General features: G+C 38.0%; 3 protein-coding genes across 6 annotated transcripts; 2 read left to right on the forward strand and 1 right to left on the reverse strand.

The window, feature by feature from the left end:
- Positions 1–1,131: 1,131 nt before the first annotated feature.
- Positions 1,132–9,306, forward strand: RB195_016741 (uncharacterized protein; the record flags this gene model as incomplete). Of its 2 annotated transcripts, XM_064183422.1 has the most annotated exons (8): positions 1,132–1,265; positions 6,028–6,141; positions 6,646–6,737; positions 7,214–7,279; positions 7,336–7,412; positions 7,589–7,675; positions 8,645–8,745; positions 9,261–9,306. In XM_064183422.1, the coding sequence occupies 8 exons, from the start codon at positions 1,132–1,134 to the stop codon at positions 9,304–9,306; spliced, it is 717 nt and encodes a 238-aa protein (XP_064039302.1). The 2 variants fall into 2 exon arrangements, with proteins under 2 accessions (XP_064039302.1, XP_064039303.1); XM_064183421.1 differs by lacking the exons at positions 7,214–7,279; positions 7,336–7,412; positions 7,589–7,675; positions 8,645–8,745; positions 9,261–9,306 and having other exon boundaries at positions 6,646–6,742.
- A 1,609-nt stretch (positions 9,307–10,915) lies between these two features.
- On the reverse strand, positions 10,916–16,972 carry RB195_016742 (uncharacterized protein; the record flags this gene model as incomplete). 2 transcript variants are annotated; one of them, XM_064183424.1, is made up of 9 exons in its annotated part: positions 10,916–11,005; positions 11,072–11,186; positions 11,860–11,969; positions 12,039–12,167; positions 12,228–12,352; positions 15,194–15,302; positions 16,315–16,471; positions 16,644–16,673; positions 16,839–16,972. In XM_064183424.1, 9 exons carry the CDS (start codon positions 16,970–16,972, stop codon positions 10,916–10,918), a joined length of 999 nt encoding a protein of 332 aa, XP_064039304.1. The 2 variants fall into 2 exon arrangements, with proteins under 2 accessions (XP_064039304.1, XP_064039305.1); XM_064183423.1 differs by lacking the exons at positions 16,644–16,673; positions 16,839–16,972 and having other exon boundaries at positions 16,315–16,470.
- An 891-nt stretch (positions 16,973–17,863) lies between these two features.
- RB195_016743 (uncharacterized protein) lies at positions 17,864–21,454 on the forward strand (the record flags this gene model as incomplete). Of its 2 annotated transcripts, XM_064183426.1 has the most annotated exons (9): positions 17,864–17,871; positions 18,281–18,300; positions 18,356–18,441; positions 19,100–19,228; positions 19,993–20,119; positions 20,190–20,266; positions 20,343–20,519; positions 20,725–20,899; positions 21,357–21,454. In XM_064183426.1, the coding sequence occupies 9 exons, from the start codon at positions 17,864–17,866 to the stop codon at positions 21,452–21,454; spliced, it is 897 nt and encodes a 298-aa protein (XP_064039306.1). The 2 variants fall into 2 exon arrangements, with proteins under 2 accessions (XP_064039306.1, XP_064039307.1); XM_064183425.1 differs by lacking the exon at positions 17,864–17,871 and having other exon boundaries at positions 18,295–18,441.
- Positions 21,455–23,990: the final 2,536 nt, after the last annotated feature.

Genomic DNA, 23,990 nt, shown 5'->3' on the forward strand with positions numbered 1-23,990 from the left:
TCAATAAGAAATTTTGCTATATTCCACATGTCGTGAAGGATTGAGTGGGTCGAGGACTCCATTTTTTCTTTGTAACCACGCTTACTCTTGTATATAAAACAAGGATTGACTACGGTAAGTAGAAGTTTTGTTATGAGAACACTTGAAATTTGCTCAAATAACAACCTGAAACCCTATTACAGGAAGGCACGGTCGAAGAAGAAGAAGAAAAAAAAACTGCATTCGCTCCATAAAATTAAAGTAATTAATAAGTTAAAAGTCAGTGAATTAAGGAACTACAGTCGGTCTCGTCCTTTCTTGGCTCTGTTTATGGTGTAAATATGGATATTTTAAATGAATTAATAAATAAACCCCTCTCGAATCCATGGGTTTATTACGTTTTCTCCGGCAGAGTTGTACGGGAATCGGAAGTTCTAGGATGTACATCCACGGATATCATTTACTGTCGCCACATGGTGCTCAGTTTACCATCACATCGTGCCGTCGCTCATCTTCTTTGTTTAATTCGACAAGCTGTCGCAATTTCCGGGGGTGCTCACTTAATGCACATATGCCCGGCTCCGCCCACTTGCTACTGTGATTGGTTGGCCGGGCAATCCGACAGCCGTCGTGGACACATTTCCCGCAAGATCCAATGTATCACCGTAGTCTTTCCAATCTTCTGCGTGTTTCTTCTCGTATCCATACACTTTCTCGAGATCCAGCTACATCACGTGATTCTGGATTTGGTCGGGTCCCAGTAGCACCTATTTTTGGTCCGATAATGTGCAAAAAGTGACCAATTGCTTCATTTTTTCTTGCGAGAACCGCAAGAGTCTTTTTTTTCTTAGTACATAGTTTTCTTCGGAGAAACCCGTGGAAAAGAACCATAGAACCATAGAGTCGACGATCTTTTTGCTCTGCACCTTTCTTTTTGTACAATCCGATTAGTTACTGTATTTGCTGGACGGTTATTGTTTAAAAAAACACCATATGTATAGTCCACTTAATTCCACATTCAGCATATGCGACAACTTGGTCACTGATCTTCGATTTTTGCTGTTATTCCGAGTTCTTCTACTTTTAGGCAGCGGCCTTTCACTGTAAATTTATGGTTTCTTTCTAGTAATTTTTCTTCTAGAGTAGAAACAAATGATTCTCGGTGGATTTCCGATCACTTTCGGGAACGGTCGAGTGGAACGAGAACGAAAACCGAAATGTGCCAGATGTCGAAATCATGGTATTGTATCATGGTTAAAAGGACACAAACGTCACTGTAAATACAAGTAAGTGTTTTCCTACGGTTTTGTTCATATTCTTTTTTTTAAATAGCGAATTATAAACGTTGGCTAACGCGCAAGCGCTACTGCGGTAGTTCAGCGAGGTTGAGTTTTAGCAGTGGGAGTAACTTACAACAGTAATACTTACATTATGGTATTTTATCGTGGTTAAAAGAACACAAACATCACTGTAAATACATGTAGGTGTTTTCCTACGGCTTCATTCTGATCTTTTTTTAAATAACGAATTATAAACGTAGCCTAACGCGTAAGTGCTACTGCAGTAGTTCCAATAGGTACAATTTCAGTAGTAAGAGTAATTTACAACAGTAGCAGTTACACCAACAGTAGTAACTGTGAGTTTCAAATTTAAGAGTCTCGTAGAATCTTCGGGAATTCTCGTTTATTCGTTTCATTACTGTTTATGGGGAATCGACAATTTTTCTCCACACAGAGGGTTTTTTCCCGAAAGTTGAAGGAATAAAAAGTGGGCTTTATGGTTTTTGTACTGAGTGCCCATGATATAATATTGACTTTGTTCGCCATTGCAGTTGTTTGCTTGGATTCTGTCGTGTGTATGAAGGAATTATCATTCTAGGCAGGAACTGGCTGACGCTATCATTCTTTTGACAATTTTTGTAGTTGGAAGATTTGAAGATTTGTTTTCCAACCACAATTATTTTTCTGTTTTATTCTTCCCCTTCGAATTCTAAGTACTGGTTCCTTTCATTACAAAACTTAGAAAACCATAGAAAGTGCAGACCATGGAGTCTGCAATGTTTGCTGGGTGTTTTTTTTTTTCTAGATCTTTAAGCTTTGGAAGTTTCTAACCGATCTCCTCAATCAATTCCTGGCTGTGATTAATAAGCCCAAATGAGGAAAGTGAATAACAGATCTTCCAGGAGTGGAGAGAAATTTTGCTTTCTTTATTGTATTACTAAATATTTTCGGAAACAGTTCTCGGTACTGAAAAACTGTGTTTTCAACCAATTTTGCTTCAAAATTGCGCCAACCACAATTACTCCAACTTGATATCTTTTAGCTTTCTTAGTCTTCCCTCCTTTTTTATCGAAAGTTTGTGTTCAAAATCTAATAATAGTGATAATATTAATCTAAACTTGGGAACAATATTTTCAACTTAGGAAGCATATGTCAGGCCATATTTGCTTCTCCTCCCTTCTTTCTTTTCAACTCTTTTTTTTACGTGATTTTCTGAAATATTTTGTTCAGAGGAAGTATCTTTGTTTCCAGATACAGGTTGTACAGTTGCACCCATGTTTAAATCAACCCATTGACGACAGCGCGCTTTTTTGCATATCTGATGCGTGCGAGAAGCTAATCGGTGTTTACGAGTTGTATTTGTATTGAATTTTTTTTTTTGAAGATAATGTAAGCATCGAATATAAAAAACTTTCGTAAGAATCCAGAATTCGTGGGAAATAACCATTGAAAACTGTACGGTACATCGGTGAGCCCGCATTGTTCCACGTGACCGGAAAAAAATGCGCGGCACAATATCAGAAGATTAGAGAATCACTAGAAAAATGCAATTTTTGAGGTTAGCCGAACAAAAATTCAATTATTCGACATCAAGGGTGATAACCCACAGAAAGTAGAAAAGTTTTTCTTAAACAAATCTCTCTGAAAATACAGAATGATTAACACTGTGAACAGGAATCCACTATAATTTAATTAATTTAGATAAACTCAACTGCTTCAAAGATTAATCGTTAACTAACAAATTTTCTTCTTTCTATACGTTTTTTCTCGAACATTCGAAATTCGCAAAAATGCCGAACATCCTTCCTCAGCAGATATCGATCAGAGTGTCGAATCGAGTTGGAGCGACGATTTCGATGATAGCGCAAGAAGAGCTCAATCGGACGAAATATTGTTGATTTTTAGAGTGAAGAGAAGAATTGTAGCCGTGAGAATCAGCAACTAACGAATCAGTCAATTGATCAGACAGTTTTTTTCATTATAATATTTGCTTTTATTCGCTAAGTAAGTTAGGTTTAAGTTACATTTCATGTTGTTGTGACCTTTTTTCTCATTAATTCATACCTTAGGCTATGTACTATTATAGAAATGTTCATGGAAGATTAACGCATTCTTAAACAAAAGAGTAATCCTTCTAATTGGACTTGGATTGATGACAGATTGATTCCCTGACAATACATAAAATGTAGTGTTAATTTTGAAAATAACAAAAAAAGTGAAGGTGAAATCTTGTTTCTTCCTTTTTTATTCATTTTAATCTAGTTTCAACTATTCGAGAAAGAATTTTCACAATAATTTGATCTTTAGTTTGTTATTCTTGCTTAGACATAGACTGGTAGATGGAAGCTAAAGAAAAACTCACTAACGTTTATCTGTTTAACTAAAAATCAAAGTAATCAAAGGTGCATTTCCAAATTTTTACAATGAGGTGTTGGGTGATATTTTCGAAATTTTGTGAAATCAATGGAAGCAACGTGATACCTACAATCTTCAAAAAAATCGATTAAGCCGCATTATCAGGAAAAGGGAAATGAAGGAAGAAAGGAGAAGTGTGGGAAAAGAGAAGGAGTATGGATGTAAATGGGCCAAAGTTTGAGTGTAGCAATGCGAGCGAAAAAAAACTGATGGTTACTTGCGTATTTATTTTATTTAATTTTATATTATTTTATTTATTTTATTCAATATTTCTATTTGATATCGTGAACATTTCCGACGAATCACATGGAACACTTTGTGATATTTGGATAGAACTCGTTTGCTATGATACTTACCTCCTCTCACCCATGAAAATGACCTTATCTCGAGGAAAAATCCTCGGCAAGGTGTCGATTTGCACGATTTCTTGTTTGCACAGTATCTGTATGCTTTGTTAGAGTTGCGTATGTCTAGTTGAGTTACGGTAATCGTCCCAATGTAAACAGAATCAGGCGACGATCCGACCAATTGATGGACACTCGAGTGGTAAGACCGTTAAGCCCATGGTGGGACCTGCAAATAAACGTCGTGCGAAAGTGCGGCTGCCTGCAATCGCTTACACATTATATTTAAATGTGGGTGTGAAACAAAATCGTGTACAATCATTAACTTCTGGAAACTTTTTTATTTTGGAAATATATACGAATGAGATTGAGTTACAATTTGCATTCCTTCATTTCTCGCTCGAATGGAAATTGCTTGTTTCGTTTCCATTCCTCAGATGAAACTAACCCAATATGTGTTTTTCGGGAATAAGATGAAGTTTTCCATATGACATCAACGTAGTAACCATTTTTGTGGTCCCACATTACATGGGTCCCACATAACATGCACTGTTTATAACTACTATATCCAAGCTTAAGCAATGCTAAGAATATTAAAGATGTTAGAACTAAAATAAAGGTCTCTGACTTAAGTTAGCAATATTTGTGTGGATTCCCCATTACCAGTTTTACGTTTATTTATTCATTTATTTATTCACATACACGAAAGTACGTGAAATGCTATTTATCTATATATTTATTTATTACGTTCCATGGCGTGCCAAATGGATGTGCCAGGGATGAATACAAACAATTAGAGGAAAAAAACATAGTAAAAAACAAGAAAAAGAATACAATGAGCAGGGATTACTCCCCCGTACGATCCCGACACAAAGATGATTTAGTATTTATTTATTTATTTATTAAGTTCCGAAAATTAGATCTGACATATGGCGACCACCGTTATCACTACACTGCTGGAGACGTTCCCGAAACTTCTTCACATTTCCGAATAGGTCAGGCAGGGACGGAATTTCCTGCCTGAGTTTTTTTTATATGAAAGAGGATTTATGGTGCAATGCCGCCCTAACGCAACACTTTTCGGGGTTTTTCGCGAATTTTTGTGCTTGAGACTAACAATGAATGCAGATATAGTCGGGCCAAATGAAATGAAGCCTGGTGCAGTTGCGTAGAATAGAGAGGGGACTATTGCTAGTATCGCTGTACGACGCGATGGTCCCACCTGGATTCCAACCGCTAGCCACATCGCGCCGCTTCGAGCGCAACCGCCTACGCAACTGCACCGAGCTTCATGACGTTTTGACACGACTCTAAGAACTGATGGGACCACGACGAGGGTTTCGGCAGAAAAAAACCTAAACAGGACGTCTTTGAAGTGGATGGTGCGAATATCGAGCTCCAGTTGCCAGCCACCACTGCACAACAGAAACAGGTTCTTCAACGTTGGGAAAGCTTTACGTACAGTGGCGCTCATGACGGCTGCGTCTTAGCGAAACATAAACGTAGCCGTACATGCACACAGTATTTCAATACCGTTTTCCTTATTCTTGAGCCACATTAAAAAATTGAAGGAATCTTAATAGATACGCGGAACTCTCTGTTTAGACGTCATTTTTGCGATTCCTTTTCTTCGGGATTTTTTTTCAGGTTTTTTTTTCCTTAAATTAGATTTCTTGTGTAACGCATACATATGCTCTTGGGAAAAGTGCAGCTTCGAGCTGTCTTTTTCGTAAATTCGCTTTTTTTCTCCTGCGCGACCGATCGAGCTTTCCGTGACTATGAGGATTTTTTTAAAGGAGCTTTTACTGTCCGATTGTGGAGAATAAAGAGTCTTCTCGGTCGTCTACTGTTTCTTTTAAAGGAGACATTACTTTACGTTGCACAAAATTCAGCGTAACCATGATATTTGCTGAGAAATTTCTTGCAGTTGCAAAAGAAAAATCTTTAAAAAAATAAAAAAATCGAAAATCGATTGTTTTAGAATTTACACGAAATTAATTTTACTTCAGGGAATGTGCATGCGAGAAGTGCAACTTGATAGCAGAACGTCAACGAGTTATGGCTGCGCAGGTAGCGTTGAAACGAAAACAAGCGACAGAGGATGCGATCGCACTTGGTCTACGGTAAGGGGCATACTTCTCAAAATGATACTGTAACCATTCAGACGGGAAAGAACCTAGTGTCCTTTGCTAATATATCCGACACTCAGTTTAGCTAAAGTAGAAAATACGGAAATAGAAATTAGACCTTGGAATCCTTTGATCGATACCGTATTTCAATCTTATTTTCATGAGATTTGACGGTTGAATGGCTCTATAAATGCTGGTTTAACTATACTCATATGGTTTGACATTTTACGGTATCGGAAGTTCCTTAAACTTTTTTGCGGACCATATAAATTAGTCGCTAACAAGTGTAATCTGAACTCCTAAATATTTATCTGCGGAACTTTGTGGAAAATCAAACGCTTACGGCCACTCAACGCTGAAAACAAGCCATTCCGTCGGATCTGACCAGTTAGGAGTGCTAAGTATGAACTAAAAAGGGACCACTAGAAAAGGGACGTGCAAAAATCACGATAATATTATTGTGTTGTTAAACCCGTTTTGAATTCGCACCATGTTCAGAGTAGTGGCTGGTCAGGTGATGGAACGCTTACCGCAAGGTCCCGTATGGAATGCTAGCACACTAGGAGAGGATCAGTGCATGGATGACCGTAGTTAGTTTATTTGTTATTAGTCCAAATTTACGAATACTTAGTTCGCTTATAATTGAATAAAAGTCATCAATTATTAAATATTGATGGATATTGTCGCATAGACTGGTTGGATATTTTTAAAATGTGGAAAAATCTGTGCGTAAATCTTTGCCGAGCCCAAAACAGGGCTCAAACAACTGATGAAGTCGGATTTTTGTGCAGTACGATTACCGTACCCCTAATCATCATAAGCGATCACCCTGTTGCATTGCCTTATCCGTAGTAAATATTTGCAGAAATTCTTGTTGATGTGATTTTACTGGAGTTAAGAAGAAATAGGAAGGAAATCGATCACTTCTCTCATCTTTTGAACTCAATCTTCTTTGAACTGTGTTCTCAATGAAATGTTTTTTCCGATTCGATCTGCTCTCCTGTCAGTGATCCTTCACCGTCAAAGAAGGGTCATACGGAGGAAACAAAAACCACCCATTTACCAGCGATTGAACTTCTTACGTTACTGTTTGAAGATCAAGAGAAGCGAGTTCTTGAATTAGTTCTGGAGGGTAGGTAGACAGTTCGCTGTTGTTTTTTTATTACAGTTATCACGTTATCTATTTAGGATGTAATGGAGATGTTTTGCTGGCCATTCAACATTTCGCTTGTCTTCGTAAAGTAAAGAAATACTCAACTTTTCAGGTGTGCTTAGAAATTTCCGTTCTTATTATTAACTATTATATTAATAATATTAATTTCTTTTTTATTTTTCAATTTTTACTAATATTTCTTATAATTAATTAAATCAAAATTGACATTATTATGCTCGTACTCATAAATTGGTTGGGAATCTAACCACAAATACTGTCTTCTTCCAGAATTGTGCAATACAACCAGGATCATTGTTAAGTGTTTCGACTGAGATGGACCAAAGAGGATCATTTTCGATGGAATCTTTGCTACAGGTGGAATCTTGGAGTAGATTATTAATTTTCGGGATTTATTTATTTATTTGTATACAAATGGAGCACCGGAAAAGGAAGAAAAAATACCACAAACCTTATCTGGGTCGGAATATAAAAAAAAACTGGCACCCAATTTTATTTTCAGCGGAACCTAGCGATGTCTATTTGGTGGCGGAAAAAAATGTTCTCCTTCACCAGAAGGAGAAGAATCCCCCTATGACATCTATTTCCTCAATCCAGAACGCTTAGCAATGGTCGAATTATCAGAGTTCAGACGATCAAATTAGTCCAAGCCGCAGGCCGCATGTTGGGAGACCCAACGAATTTGATGCTGCCCCCACCTGCGATTCCTCTAAAACCCATTCGGAAGAATCGCAGGTGGGGGCAGGGCGCAATGGTTGCATCATGCAACAGAAGCCGTCGTAAGAAACAACATTCCGGAGTCGTCCGTTAACACTGATACAGGTAGAGATGAACGGAATCACCCTCTTCCCCCACCATCTACGACCCCGAATAGGCATTAACCGGCTAAAACCCGTACCACCCCAGATTCGTCGGATGATTCCTTTAATGTGAGGATCTCATTTGTAAGCCAAATTAGACATTTTATAGCCAGTGATTTCTGAAGTGCAGTACGCAGTTCGAGGTAATTCTCTTCTAATTTGAGGTATCATATGCCCCATAAATCTTGATAGCGCACATTTGGATTCTAACATGGGAAGAAATTCTTAGCACATTCGGTTTGTCGATGGTTTTTCCGATGAGCTCCCATAAGCATTTGCGCTTTGGCTGCGTTAGTGACTCTTTTCCGTATGGGAATCACACTGACCTCTGTATTTCACCCCACGGTTGATTATTAGTCGAATTCGCCAACAGATCAGCAGAAACCCTCCTGGCGTAGCTATCCAGAAATCCACCATGTCATGTTTCCTTTTCAGACTCTTTCGCCCTAATTACTTGATATTCCAGAAACCTCTATTCCCGAGCCACTCGTGGACTCCCTTCTTTCCGTTTTTGTCCGCGATGGATTTGAGACGATCCGTCGGCGGTGTTCCTTCTTCCGAGGATCGGTCAGTAGACTGACACCCGTCTTATCTTTTGCTCATTTACCTCTATTCTTATAACATAATTCTCATTCCGCAGAGTTTTTTTTTTCAATTTTTTTCTTTCACCACTTCTTGTAAGCCTGTCTCATTATCCTTTTCATGTGTGAACCATAGAATTGAGCTATTATATTTCTTTGAAAATTTTTTCCAAAAAATTCCTATATAAATTGTCATTGGGATAAAAATAAGATTCTAATATTGTGTTTAACTTTTCTGTGATAAATTATTTTGCTTTGCATATTTATTTAATGTCTTTTCCGGAAATATGTTTCAAGAAATTTGATCTTTCTAGATTATTGTAAATATGGAGGGAACTCGAGAAATTTGAGATCATTCCATCTCTTATATTTGTGTTTTTAGTAGCAATTGCTGTTTACACTCTGTAGATTTGGATTTAACCTTTCTTCAAAACATTTTTTTCAATTTCATTGCATGTTTGATGCAAAAAAAATAAAACATTCTGTCTGAATATTTTTCAGCTACACAAATTCCCAACACAAATGCGATATTTATAATAAAGGTTGAACTCTGTGGACTCCATCGACTTGTCATATGAACGAGGAGAGGAAGTCGCATGAAACAAGAACCTTAGTGAAGGCGGTTAGTCAAACACCAAACAAACACTATAGTTACGTCGACGCGAAGGCCTATCTCCATATTCGGTTCGGGCATCAGGTTGCATCCTTCCGACCGTATCATGCTCATCTTCCCGGGAATTATTTACTTTTGAGTTAATCAACTGACATATTATATATACAATATCCGTGTCAACTTCCTTAAGCTATTTATCCTTTCTAGCGAAGTAGTTTAGGGTCCCGTCTGAGGGGTTGATTTCGAGAGAGGCCTTTTTGACAAGCTATCCTTGCTTTCATAACGATTTCTTTTTTGAATGAGTAGTTTGCAATCATCATATAATAACGTGAAATGGATATTTATTATTATTGTTATTATTATTATTATTATTTTGATTTAACGTATCTTATGCTCGAAAAACAATCGTTGTAGGCAACCAACAGTTACTAGTGTCTCGTCTTCGATGACTTCAAAGTGATTTTGTTTTCTATAAGTAGCGGACCAGAGGATTTCTTCATCTTTCTTTTATCTGTTGAAAAAAAAGAATATTTTGTTGAACAATCGGAAATGTTGGTACCAGCAGAACATAAATCAACAAATAACTATGTAGTCTGGACCTCACCTCAAAGGCAGCATCCCGCGAATTTGACGTGGTGAGGGAACCCACGGGAAAAGCTAGAGATGGGGCTGTAGATTGCGGGATCCGGGATAGTTCCGCTCATTTGTCCCTAATCGTCTTAAAAGATGTCTCAAACAACTTTGAATCGAATTCGAACGCATAGACGCGTCCCGAATGAATCCAAAGGGTTGATTATCGACACTGTGTACTTTATCCTTTTATCTTTTAATGAGCAGATAGATATATTTTCTTTCCAATCTTCAGGGCGACACCACAAATAAGTACCCCACCTTTCGAATGTTAATCGGATCATTATTTCACCTCTATCAATAATAAATTTCCCCCTGAAATTTGATAGGAGGGCTGTTTTGGGATACTAATCATGTTTATCAAACTGTATCTGTTAACTTGTGTTTCTTTGCGCTGTTCGAGATTCGAGCCTCTCTACATTTTCACTGAAACTGCTTAAAATTGTTTAAAATGAAAATACGGTTAATACGTGTCGCACCTACTAAATAGTAAGTAAATAGTAAATAATAAAAGGGATGGTCACGGTTGTCACTCGCTCTTCTCTTACTAGAATTCGGATTAACCACGCTGTTGTTGTTATTGTTTATTGTTTGTAGTCGGCCAAATCGCCGTGAATGCTTACAGTAATGATGGTGGACCACAAAAGAATCGAAAACATATCTCTTTATTAACTAGGACCTCGTAGTAGTCTGTTCATTTTATGAAACAACACAACCTCTTGACAACTGCCTGGAAATAACGACACACACACAAATAAATGAAACGGCATACATAAAGAGCACAACAGCGCAAGCAACGTGCTATGCAATATAACAACGGATCTGTGGATTGTTCCGGAAATAAGTTACTCGTAAATTATAATAAATGAATTATGCAACACACCATCGAGAAATATGAGAAGTCTCACTTCATTCAAAATTTGGCCGGCTCGGGTGGTGGCTTGGTTTTGAAGCCCGTTAGAAGTGCTTTAATCTCACCGATAGCTTTTGCAGGATTTAGATTCTATAAATAAAGCTGAGTGACCTCATGAAATGCGGGGTTACCTAATAAAAAATGAGATTTTCTCACCTTAGGGCATGTTTTAGTACAGTTCATAATAGTGTGACATTTGTAAACGGAGTAATTATCATGCATGCGGTGAAGACGTTCCATGGCGTAGTCGTCTCGAGAGTCAATGATCCATCTGCAATAAATTTGGAAATATCACCTATGCTCAACGTGTTTAGTAAAGAATTAAATTCCTGCTTCATTGATAGCCTACGGAACTAAGCATACAAATTTGACATTTCCAATTTCGCACAAATACTGTGAGTCGTATTGTATTTCTCCAATAAATGAGACTGTTATGCTCCTAGATTCCCTTGTCACTGTTCCTACTAATGGAAGCTGGCTATGTGGAATAGAAATATGAAATATCGAAAAAAAAACAAGTGCAAGAACTAATTTAACTTCGTTTCGTTTCGTTTTCTATAGAAAGAAAGCACCAGTCTGCGCACTTATGTTCAGATTTAAGTTCTAGCTCAAAACTGGTTGTCTGATTTGAATAATTCAGAATAATTAATAAATTAGAACAGATTGAGATTTGCAATTTCGCTGCGGCATTGTAGAAGTATCAGATTACATAAACAACAAGGATAAATAAAAATCTCCATAGGAAAAGTGTAAGAAAAATAATCTGGAAGAGTACGTTACGGTTACTGTCCAAGAAATGATTTGATCGAATCTTAACTTCACTTCCTAAACAAAACTCAAAGTTGTCCTTCACGTTTCTTCCCCACATTTTGAGGACCTGCATTTCAAACGAGGGAGGAGGTTTGGATATCGTATAAAAATTCCGTTCGAATGCTATGATATACCTGTAAGCTTGCATGAGCACGGCTGGTCCCAAGTATTTATCAGCATTCCACCAATATGAAGGACAAGAAGTTGAGCAGCATGCACAAAGAATACATTCATACAGTCCATCCTGGAACCGTGAGAGATTTTCATCCGATGATAATTCCAGAATGCCAAAACTTCAATGAAAATGGCTTACCAGTTTTTCACGCTCCTTGATAGTTTGATATAGTTGCTTCTTACCCAAAGTCATGTCCGTTTTCTTATGAATCCAAGGTTTAATTGACGCATACTGCTGGTAGAACAAGTTCATGTCAGCAATGAGATCCTTACAAAGAGAAACAGCTGATGTTTGTTTATATAAGTACCGTAATAGTATCAAACATACCTTAATAACATACATGTGAGGTAAGGGATAAATTTTAGTTACTTTGCTTGTATCCTTATTAATTCTGCTGGTACACGCAAGGCTGTTCTCTCCACCAATGTTCATAGCGCATGATCCGCAGATGCCTGGAGTTTAGCGTGAATCCCTATCGTATCATTTCATTTTTTCTCACTCATTTCTGCTGACAAAACATCGTTGCTGCTCTTCAATCCATAATTTTTTAGTACGATCACTAAAAAAAACCATGCAGATCAAATATAACTCGCACCATCCGAGAAATGAAATGAAAAATAAATAAAATGTGAAATGAATGAACATCGATCTAGAGCTTAAGGTGGTTAATACATGTATAATAAGGTCGAAAAGGCATGAAACACGGTGCGGTCCCACGTCGATTCCAACCGCAATCCCCACTGCGCTGCTTCGAGCGGAGCCGCTTACGCAACTGCACCATGCTTCATGTCGTTTTGAGCCGATTATACATCCTATGCGGATATACAAAACCAATAAATAAGAACAATGTAATGTCAATGTAACTTTACCTGGCAAAAACGAAAGTAAAAATAGCAATATAACAACAGATATAGAGAAGACGCCTAAATAGATTGGAACTAAGATAGTTTGGGAAGAAAACTGTTTACTTATGATGTTGTTAAAGGGAAGAAAACCGACTGAAATTGGCTGTATCTTATCCAAATTGCCAGTTCTACCACAAACAAACACAAAAGTTTAATACCAAACTGGATTTTGCTGAGAAATGTGCAACTTCAAAGCTCTACCATCGTATTAGATAGAACACGGCTATATTTCATTGGATTTAGTTATGATCTCCGTAAGGTTACTATTGAGTAACCTTACGGAGATCATAACTAGATCCAATGGTTCTTAGCAAACGCAAATTATTGCGTAGGAAGTTCCACTCGAATGAATTTGAGACTTCTGAACCACTCGATTTCTTCTATCATAAACATTCTTGTAACACGAAAAAGATGTAAGCCTAGGAAATTTGAAAGGAAATAACTTAGAAATTACTATAGAGGTATACGAAAAGTAGAGCCTTGAAGGATTTTTCTAAGCATTCCAAGAAAATTTAGTTAGATCTGAATAGTAAGTCTCTGTTGCCAAAAACTGGACATCAGTCTATTTCCTTAGATACGGAATACACCAGATCGATAGATCATTCTTCTAACGAACTGGGCTGTCAATCTCCAGATCATGGATTCGATATATGCGGAATATAGCTTCGCATAATCCACACGCTCATTTTATTACTGCTAAACAAACACTGAAATATTGTTCGTTGCCTAATTGGACTTGTAGCCGTAATATTAAGTAGGAATAATGTGTGGATGGATTAACATCGTAGATTTTCGTACTGGGGTGGATGTAGTGCGTAACTGTACGATTTATGTTTATGATTCACTGATATGCTATCTCCTGATATAATTTATTATGATTTCATTGTTTTTCTACGAACTCTTCGAACAAGTGATCCTGAGAAATTTGAAAGAACTGCACAATCGGTCGATAGCTCGAAACCGCTCCAGTGCCAACCAAGGCCTTCATCACTCCGACGTCGATAAGTTGGTACCAGACCTGTCTGGGAGAATAAAAACTTTTTTCTTGGTGATCGCCTGGCCTCCGCAAGTCATTGTGTAGACCAACACACACTACAAAAACCTCAACGATTACGAATTGCAGTAAAACGCGTTGGAGCATCCCGAGTGGATTGAGACGCCACATCTTTAGAATTTTTATCTCCATATTCAAAAATCCGCAATGTATCAATCATTTCCGCAAGAATCAGATCAAACAACTTGCAACCAAACCTTAATTGGTTCTAAAATTTACTCCTTTGTATGTTGATCAGAGCACTTGTACAATTATTGATTCGCATGCGCCCTCAGACCGACCGTTCGCCGACTGATTCATCGCAAAGGGCATGAGTTTCATCTTCTTTTCTATGCCAGTTAGAATGTCCCACCGATATTCCTCGTGGATTATATGAGGCAATTTTTTGAATTGTTCCAGTCCTTAATCTTTTATGGTTCTCTACTTCCATTTGATTGCATTTGTTGAGCCAGCTACGAAAGAACAACTACGATGTGATTTCAATTCCGAACGTTAATCTCTTTTGTGACTTCTTTTTCCTTATTTCTTAAAATTATTTCCCATATTATATTACTTGCACGTGGTGAAGTGTTTACTCCAGCTGACCTGGCGCTGCCCAAAACTGTTCCGATTATAAAAAAAGACATCCGGGAGTGTTGAGATCGTACAACAACTACGCTGAGGAAGAGCAATCCCAATCGATCAGCCAGCCATTTATGATCCACCCTGCGTTCAGTTTGGGATCAGCCAACTGGCATTGTTCTTCTACTGGTTTGGAAACGGTCGTCCGCACCATGCCTGGATGACTGTCCTTGCCCTCCCATCTTTCATGATGGTTGGCTGAAGCTGATGTACCGCAAAAACTTCTGGATGAGAAAGAAGAAACATAGTTTCTTCGACGCTGGTTTCCATACCTTTCTGTTTCATTTTGCCTTTCTTCCATTAGAACTTGGTGCCTGTCAGACCTCTTTATTCTATCTCTAGTGACGTTACTTTTTTTGCTAGATTTCTTCTCAAATATAAATACGAAACCATTCAATTCAAACAAATAATCGAAAGTAGCATTTCGTTTGGAGATTCGGCCATTTGAAGAGTCTAATTAATTCGATTTTTATTTTGTATAGCAAAAACCGTCGTAGTATTGCGGGTCATAGAATACGTGGTGGCCAAAATGTAAAGAAAAAATTATCATAAGATGGAAACAAATGAGAAGGGGAAACACGACAAAAAGAAAGTTTGAAAGATCTGATCTCTTAAGTTTACGAATTTCTTGTTGCGAAGATACCTACTGTCTCTTTCGTGGCGTATGAGTCTCTCAAATCAAGTTGAAAAAGAAGTTAAGAAAGAAACCAAACCTTCTCGACAGCTTCTTCTAAAAGTAAGTGAAGTATCTTGCTCAGACTTGATCTTGATCAGAGCATCTAAGACCATCAGGCCACATTCGTTCAAGTTAACTTGATACTTCTGAAAGCAGAGTAGTTATCGCTTCTATGGTGTTCACAATGTTAACCGAACCGGTTAAAACATTAAGAATTTGGATCAGAAAAATCAATAGTAGCTAGTAGCCTAAAGGTGGAAGTAGTGGTATTGAAATCAATAATGAGAATTGTGTGGATGTATGAAGAACTGCTGCCTTTATGTTTATGATTTACTGATGTAGTAGCTCCGGATATTTTTCGTCATTTTATTTGTTGTTTTCTTCCAAACCCTCAGAAGAAGCTTGATGCTAAGAAATCTTTAATTAAGTGTACGATCGCCCTAGACCCAACCAAGACTTTTGCCCGAGGTGTCGACAAATTGGTACCAGACTTCTTTGGGAGGTTAAAAACAATGATTTGATCGGCTAGCTCCACAAATCAATGTATATGCCAGATACAGTCTCGTAAAACCCAAACGGATTCTCTGGATTAGAGTGAATGCTGTGGCACATCCCAAGCGGATTGATTAAAGGCATCATCCTTCGAATTTGGGGTGGTTTGGGGCCGGTAAGCCCTTTATTAATTCTCTAGATTTAGATATAGATTATCCTTTATTAATTCTCTAGATAAGAAACAAAAATCTCGAGAATAAGTGTGATCTGAGATGATCCTTGCAACTCGGCCACGTTTCGTCGCAGTGCCACCCTCAGCTGCGACGAACTCGCGCCAGCAGCATAGGAATCACGGTGGCATTCCTGGGAGAAACTCATGCATCCAAAAAAAAAACGATAATGTAAAACGGATGACATGCTGTTGTTTAACTGACTGAATAAGCGCTCTAGGCAGAATTCCAACGAAAGACGTAAGAATTCTCCCTGGACCATTTATTTATATATGTGCAGTACTACGTTGTATAATGTTTAATCCTATAAATGCTTGGTATATCTATAAGCCTTGATTACCTATTTATAGAACTGTTTCTTTGAATTTTCCAGGAAAATATTAGAGGTATAAGATGGAAAAAAAAACTTTTGACCGAGACTTTGAAGTAGACACACCTTCATCTGTGGTTTCGCATTTGGTTGATCGGGGTCGAAGCGATAGATTTCAAAAGTTTTCATTCTCGGAGCACTTGATTTCGAAGCGGATGATGCTGCGCGACTGAAAACCATCATCGCATCTTCGCGAGCGAGGAGAAGAGAACGACTCAACATCCTAGAGAAAAAAAACGGAGATTAACTTCCACAAGAAAATTCCTAGTTAATTGAAATTAAAGTATGAAAATTGATCCAATACGTATACAACAAATAGAACAATGATACAAACAAAAAAAAAAAAAAAAAAAAAAACCCTATCTGTTTGAGTTCACTGGGAGCAGTAATACAACCTCAAACTATTTACACACGGTGTCAAATGGCTTCAACCGGATGACCGCGACGCGCGCGCTGCAACTCAAATCCTCTCCTCCGTTCGTCCCGTTGTTCTTAACCAATTGAAGTGGTCACCCCGTTGAAGACCTTCGAAGCCGACCAGAGAATCCTGCGGGCTATCCGTCCTATACCGAATACTACTTGGTCGTCACAGGGCAACTACGGTAACAGAAACGATATCCCGCTGCTCGATCCCTTTGGGACCAATTGAGTCGTTGAAACATGATCGGAATACCCTAGAGTTACTCTCGACAGCCTCTTTGGTGACCACTTCTGTGGCATCCATTGTAGAAATCGATTCAAGCTGGGAATGATTCATTAAAATCCACATCAATTATGAGTAATGATGGGAAATCTGGAAATGAATTTGGATGTCCTGTTTTTCCCTGCGAGCCGAAACGAATGGCGTTTCGTGCAATCGCCGGCACGCTGAGATCCTTGCTGCTCAACTCCACAGCCAATTTCCAGTTAGCGAAGGTCCCATTGCGAACGCGGCAGCCTACGCAATTGCACTACAACACAGGTTGTTCGAAACAGACTGTGTATGAGTGGTTCAAATTGCTCAGAGTTGATTCCTGGGATAAGTGGCCAGCAATCCTTTGACAATTAGTGGCGAAGGGTTGAATACAAGGCGTAAGTGGTGTAGAATAAATAGCAGGAAAGTAGGAGGAAGGGAGGCGAGTTCAGACGCATCGCGGACGAGTTCGAACAGTGGATGGACGAGTTCAGTCGTGCCATTACAGGGCAGAGGTTTTTTTTCCCACAGATGTTTGTGTTTTACTACTGACTGTGGTGACTAGGCTAAATGTCTGAATAGCTCAGTACTTTACAAGATGGCTAAATATTACAGTTTTTACGCTATATCAATCCGCATTTCCTCCAGAGTCCAAACCACATCTGTTTATTCGTTCTATTTTTGTTTCCTGCGAAGCCACGCTTTGTTTATTTTTTCGGACTTTCTTATCAGGATGTTGTTTAATATGTAGAGCTCGAGAAAGAGGTGTTCTTCGTAGATCCTTTCTTCTTTCCGATGCTTTTGCTTTTGCTTTTGATTGCTTTTGATGGAAATCTCATCATCTGCTTATTTATGTAAATTTCAGGTGGTACTCGTCAAACGCTACGTTAAGTGTTCAATTCTGCTTAGTTGTTTTTCTTTACCGCCATTGCAAAAGGACTAATGAAGAGGTGTGGTATTTTAAATGAAATTCCTTTTTTTTTTTCTTCTCATTAAACCCTTAAATTCTGTGTGATAAATTGATGCTTGTCCAATGAACGTGATCTAATTACAAATCTATGGTGGCTGCTCTGCACATTTATTAAGTAAAGAATAAGGCAATCAACCGCGCTCTTATTTCTGGAATGTTTGTTTTCTTTTCCTCTTGTAGTATGCTTAGCTTACATGTCATAGATTTTCTAAGACTAATGCCTAAGTTTTACTGCCCCCGACTGATTTAGTTATTTACTTCCAGAAATAAGAGCCCGGTTCAATATCAACCACCCCTTCTACATTTTACCCGATTTCCTTTGCTGTAAACTATTCTTGTATGTTGTGCTGGGTATTCGGTAATCTGGAAGATCCAAGCCTTTTTTTCAGGGCTGCGATGACGAATGACTGTCAGTGATTTCATGATTCTCTCTTCTAAAGGCGTAATTTTGTTCTCTTTGTTAGTGATTTCCGTTGACACTAGCAGCAGTGATTCTCCATTGAGGGCCGACCCGTGGGATGTGGATGGACCATGTCAGGAGTATGTAGTGGTACGTCTTCTTTCTTTTTCTTTCTTTCAGTTGCATGTGAGTTCTGTATAAGAAAACAAACAAAATCTTCTGCATGAGGTATAAATCTTTGGAACTCTGAGGGTGGAATTCCGTAGTATTGAAGCTGTTGGAATGGATTCGTGACAATATCCAGGCAGATACGCATTGCGTTTTTAAAATGTTTCTCTAAAAGGTCATCATATTTTGACGTCGTACTTTGATATACAGTTAAGTATGGGATATACAAACTGCTGCAGTTGATACTCTATTTCTGATTTTGATACTCGTATGATTGTTCTCCACTCAAAAAAGAAGAAAAGAACTCAAAAATTCATTGGAACTTAAATCAAGTCAAAGATAAAATAAACCGATTCATAACGATGAATAGCAGTGTAAAATCACGTAGTAAAAAAAGTCTGATCTTTTTTATATTAATGCAATGACGCGTTAGATTTTCCATTCCGTAAAGTAGGAAAAAGTCAGTAGGACCTTCTTCAACTATTTATGAATGAATGAATGAATGAATGAATGAATGGTTTGTGGCGCTTTACATAATCCAAAAAGTCTTGAGCTCAACGAGCAGTTGTATGTAGAGTTCGGATGCAAGCATGTTCATGAGAAAATCATCGAAAAATTTGTATGATTCGTTATGTTTCAGAAGTTTGCGCGTGTGCAAGCGAATATGGTGCAATGTGCGACGAATTGGTCAATCCCGCCGAAAGTTTGCACCAATTGCTGGGAACAATACATAGCATTCAAGCATGTCGAATACGAAACGAAACATCTGGTGAGTTGGTTAGGTTTTCGTTACTGAATCATGCCAGAAACTTTGATGCCTGAGGGAGATTACCAGCTGAGTTATATATCTCAAAATAGGAAATTGCACGTGTTAACCTTAACATTGCGTAATTACATTACAAATCATCAGTTTCCGATTTAGCTTTGGTTTTGTTTATGTTCTAGTTTATTTTACCAAGTGTAGTTGATGAAATGTTAGTTACGGCAAGTTGAACCTGCTAGACTTTTCTTTGAAATTGGGGCAAAATTGCAAGTCACTTGGGCAATCAGTACAAAAGACTGATGGGAAATCTTTGAAGGCTATTCCTAAAGAACAGTCAACTCAACCCATCTTCATAAACGAACGAAATGAGCTCCTTCCTTGTCTTCTCTTGCTTTACACATTGAAAATTCCTGATCCTGACTAACAAATGTGAAGAGAAGAGTACCTGATTATCACTCAAGCAGTCAGAAGAGCTGTGAAGTGAGGACAAATGATGCGGAATCGTTGAAGAACAAATTTGCGTGATACAAGTTGCATTGAGCCAGATTTTATGTAATTTCTTCTCCAGAATTGTTTTTTCTTACAACATGCAATATTATTACAATATAACATTTTCAAAAAAGGAATGAATGCCTCAGTTTGACTGAAAATTCTATATATAACTCATATAAGAGCACAAGATGTTGCATTTTTTTCGTATTTAACATCGGTCTCGAACAAAGATCAGATGAAAAAGCACCGATCACTTCAGTTGATATTTCCAGTTTTAGGACAATATATTCTCTCTGGACAACAGAACATGCACTCAAGTTATTTATGACAATTATCTATTGTCGTATAGTTACGATATATCGGAAGCTTTAACTTCCAATATATGGGCAAAGTCCAGATGTGAATGTAAGTTCTCTTGTTAATCTTTCTCGTTTGAAGCGTTTTCACTGTACTCGAGAGTTTTTTTTTTCTGAAGCGTGCCTTACAATTTACTGGAACTTCACTGCAAACGACTCAAGGGTGGAGTTTGCTAACCGCACCGTGCAATTCCAAGTTAGTAGTTTCCGGGAAATCCGCTTTCAAATCGTATTAATTATTATTAATTTATTAATAATTATTTTTATTTGAGGACAAGCTTTTCCAATGGCGAGATTGCGTGGCGAATATCACTGGCACAAGTGACGAATTTTTTGGCAAGAGTCCTGTTTGTTCATCTTGCAAGGATCAATTCAACAAGCTTTTCACCTTCTATTGGGATATATACATTGAACCTGGTGTTGAGTTCTGTGTGGACGTGGAAACTACGGTATGGTCATTCTCTTTTCCTAAGCGATTAATGGTGATCAATGATTGAACTGAAAAAGTGGCTTAGCTGAAGGGATCTTTCGTCTTTTCGACAATTACTCAATGGATAATACTCCAGGAAAAGCATCCAAGCATGCTGACCACAACTATTTCTCTGTCCGCTGTAGCTTTTCAATTTCAAAGCTTCCATAGAGTACCTTTTACAGATGAATGATACTATACATATCTGGAACGATGTGTGGGAATGTGCAGAGAAAAAGGACAGAAAGAGAGACACTGTAGCAGTTTTTGTGACGATGGCAGGCCTTGCTATCGTAACCGCCCTATTTTATGCAGGAAGCTACATCCAAGGAGGTGGACAAACAAGAACATTGATACGATGTAAGTACCACTTGAATTTATCTTTTTTTATTGATATTCCGTGTGATTTTGAGTATCTCTTTTTTTATTTCGTCTAAGATCGGACGGAATGCGGGACCGTTTTAGTTAAGCATCCACCTTTTGTCATACTTTTTTTTCCCGCATGTTTCCGTTTGCGTTATTTCTACTCCTACAAAACTTCCTAGTTAGTCTCGACTCATATTGCAACCGTTATTGTAAGCTAGCTGCGATATCTTATGGTTTTCTACGTATTTGGGATATCTAGAGAATATTGGTGAACCTTTATGATTGTATATGAATCGCGTGTGATGCTCCAGCTGAGATTCAGCGTCTTGCATTTTTGCATCGCTTTGATTTGTTAGTTTATTGTTCAAATTTGAACAAACAGCAATCAGTCAAAAATTGGAGAGTAGCTGTATCATTTGCGTTCATATAACGTACTTTTTTACTTGTTTAGATTCCCGCCTGACACCACAAGGACCGCGATCTCGATTACTATCTTCTTCAACGTCCGACAATAATCTATCGATATTCTCTAACGCGAACACGTCCTGAAACAAAAAAACTAGTGAAAAGAATTTCATATTTTGTAGTCATACGTATTGATTTATTGCAGCTTGATATGTGGTGTTCACTTGTAATGTTAAAACATTCTTACATTGTGATCAAAACGGGCCGAAGCGAATCCTAGTGCTTTAGATTATCTTCGTGTACATTTATTGCTTGCCTAAAATCCATGGATATACGAATTCCCTACTGGAATTCTTACGGGGATGTAAAAGTGCGCTTTGTTTGCTTCGAAATGAACGATTATAAGCTGAAACATTGTCTTGAGGTTCTCGAATTTTCTTTTTTTCCCTACGAATAGCAAGTGTTCATGATGGGAGTGTCGCGCAGTTGGAGGTGCTCACTGATTGTTCGCACCTGCTCTTGATGTCACACTGACACCGTAAATACAACAGCAGATATAACCCCCCTGCTGTGCTACTTCTTAATGTGTTCTTTGTTCAAACGTTAACTATTTTCTTTTTGTTCTAATTTCATGCATGAAATTTCACTCATTTATATGTTTTGACCAGTATATATTATTAGTATTCTATCATGGAAAGCTTGATGGTTGAAGCTAAAGCTACACGGGATGGTTGTTAACTCTCTGGGGAGTAAAGGCATCATTTGATGTGCGCTTCAATCCAATTCGAAAGCATTTTGCACTTTTCCCTTCCATATAGGCAACCCATCCTTGTGACTTCCTAAAAAGTTGTATATATTCCAAGGTTCTCCCACCTTCAAAAGAGTTCTTTTAGTTCGAGGTTCATCATATTAGATGTTCAGGGCGTCTAAAACATGTCACAGTTCGCATAGAAGTTGAGTAATCATAGTTTAATATTTCTATTTATCGTATTTTTTCTTGCTGCACTGTAGTTCCTCGCTGCCAATGATCATTATTTTTTTATCGATTTTTTATTTCGCCTTACGTTTCGCCTTCTTCAGAGCGTTCGTAACTGTCTGGTTGTGATGTAGCGGACCTTTCGTGGTTAGAGTTGCCCCTCTACTTCATTGTTTGTTTGTTTGTTTTTTTCTGACACGGTTAGTGTAGATTTGGTGTATTAGTTTCTAATCCTTGTAATTGTTTCTTTTAATTTCTTTAAAAGAAACGCGACACAACTTTTTCATGGAAGTTTTAGCGTTGATGATTTTGTACGCGGAATTCGAGTTTTTCCTTCGAGATTTTAGTAACAGAGTCGAAAGATCTGCGCGAGATGGGCTTATTGATTTTTTCTGGTACTTATCACTGCGGGTTTAGCAAGTTAAAACTCAGATTTTTATTTCAAAGGTAAATTATCTGCATCGATCCAGTCTCGAAGCTAAGGATTCTTCTAGAAACCTAGCGATTTTGGGGTAATCCACGCAGGTAGCGTTATCATCGTGGTATCTCGAGTACCAGGTGGAGGATAGGGACTGTCCCGTCCACCTTCGGCCTTTGAACAAAAATCCCAAAGGTTCCCGCTCCTTCTATTTACGTTCGACGTTACCAAAAATTGAAAATACTGCTTTTTGAGGTAGGAAAAAAATCCCTTACATCATATTTTATTATCCATGCTCGTTTCCATCATATTCTTTGTTATCAGAATAAAGCTTTTATCGGGTCAGAATTAATTTTTCATATTCGACTTATGGAACTCAATAATAGTGGCTCAGAATCGGTTCAAACCGTAACCAATTCTGAGTCGCTACAGTAGAGTTCCGTAGGTCAAACACCTCAAGTCCTGATTATCTTTGGAGCGTTCTGAGATCTTCGCATAAATAAATTTATTAAAACTGTGTTGAATTTTATCCGATTTTTGAGATTCACACTTGTAAAAATGAGCAGTCAACGTTTTTTTTTTTGATTCTTGTATGTGAAAAAATCGGTTCACTACTACTACATAGGTTTAACTTGTGATCGTCGGCTAAAATTCCCTGCAAAACTTACGGATGGACTGCGTCTGTAGGACGGAAGACAAATAGAATTTCATTTGGCCGGTAATTAGATACTGAACTGAGATATGCATAAACACAAGCACTTATGTTTACCCGGACGACCGTGACAGGCAGAGGAGGCGCGTGCACGTGATGCTGCGGTCGCGCCGCGGTCACTTGAGCAAACATAAGTGCAGACGACTACTTACGCATCTATCTTCTACCGTAGTAATGATCAGTGTCATTTTTTTTCACTTAGTCCCCTTAGAATGTTCAAGTACTATCTTACCCCATCAAATTACAAAGTTGTACGAATATCCGCTATCGTTTCCGTTCGCGATCAATAATTAAAAATCAATTAAATAAGCGTTGAAAGTTATCTCCTTATGTTTCTTTGAGTGATTATGTAGCTGCAAAGCTCCAACAACTAGCGGTTAGGAAATCCGCCTGTTATTTGAACTGGAAGTTGGCGGTCATGTGGATTTTTCCTCATTACAAAAAATTATTAATTTTAGAAAGCGCCCAAATATAGCCTCTTTTAAGCGATGAAATGTTGGAATTCATTGATTTTGTAGAGTGGTGGAAAAATTAGATATCACTTGGGAATTCATAATACATTCGAATTAATTTT

Source organism: Necator americanus, chromosome II (assembly GCF_031761385.1).
Source record: "Necator americanus strain Aroian chromosome II, whole genome shotgun sequence".
In the NCBI taxonomy this organism is placed as follows: domain Eukaryota; kingdom Metazoa; phylum Nematoda; class Chromadorea; order Rhabditida; family Ancylostomatidae; genus Necator; species Necator americanus.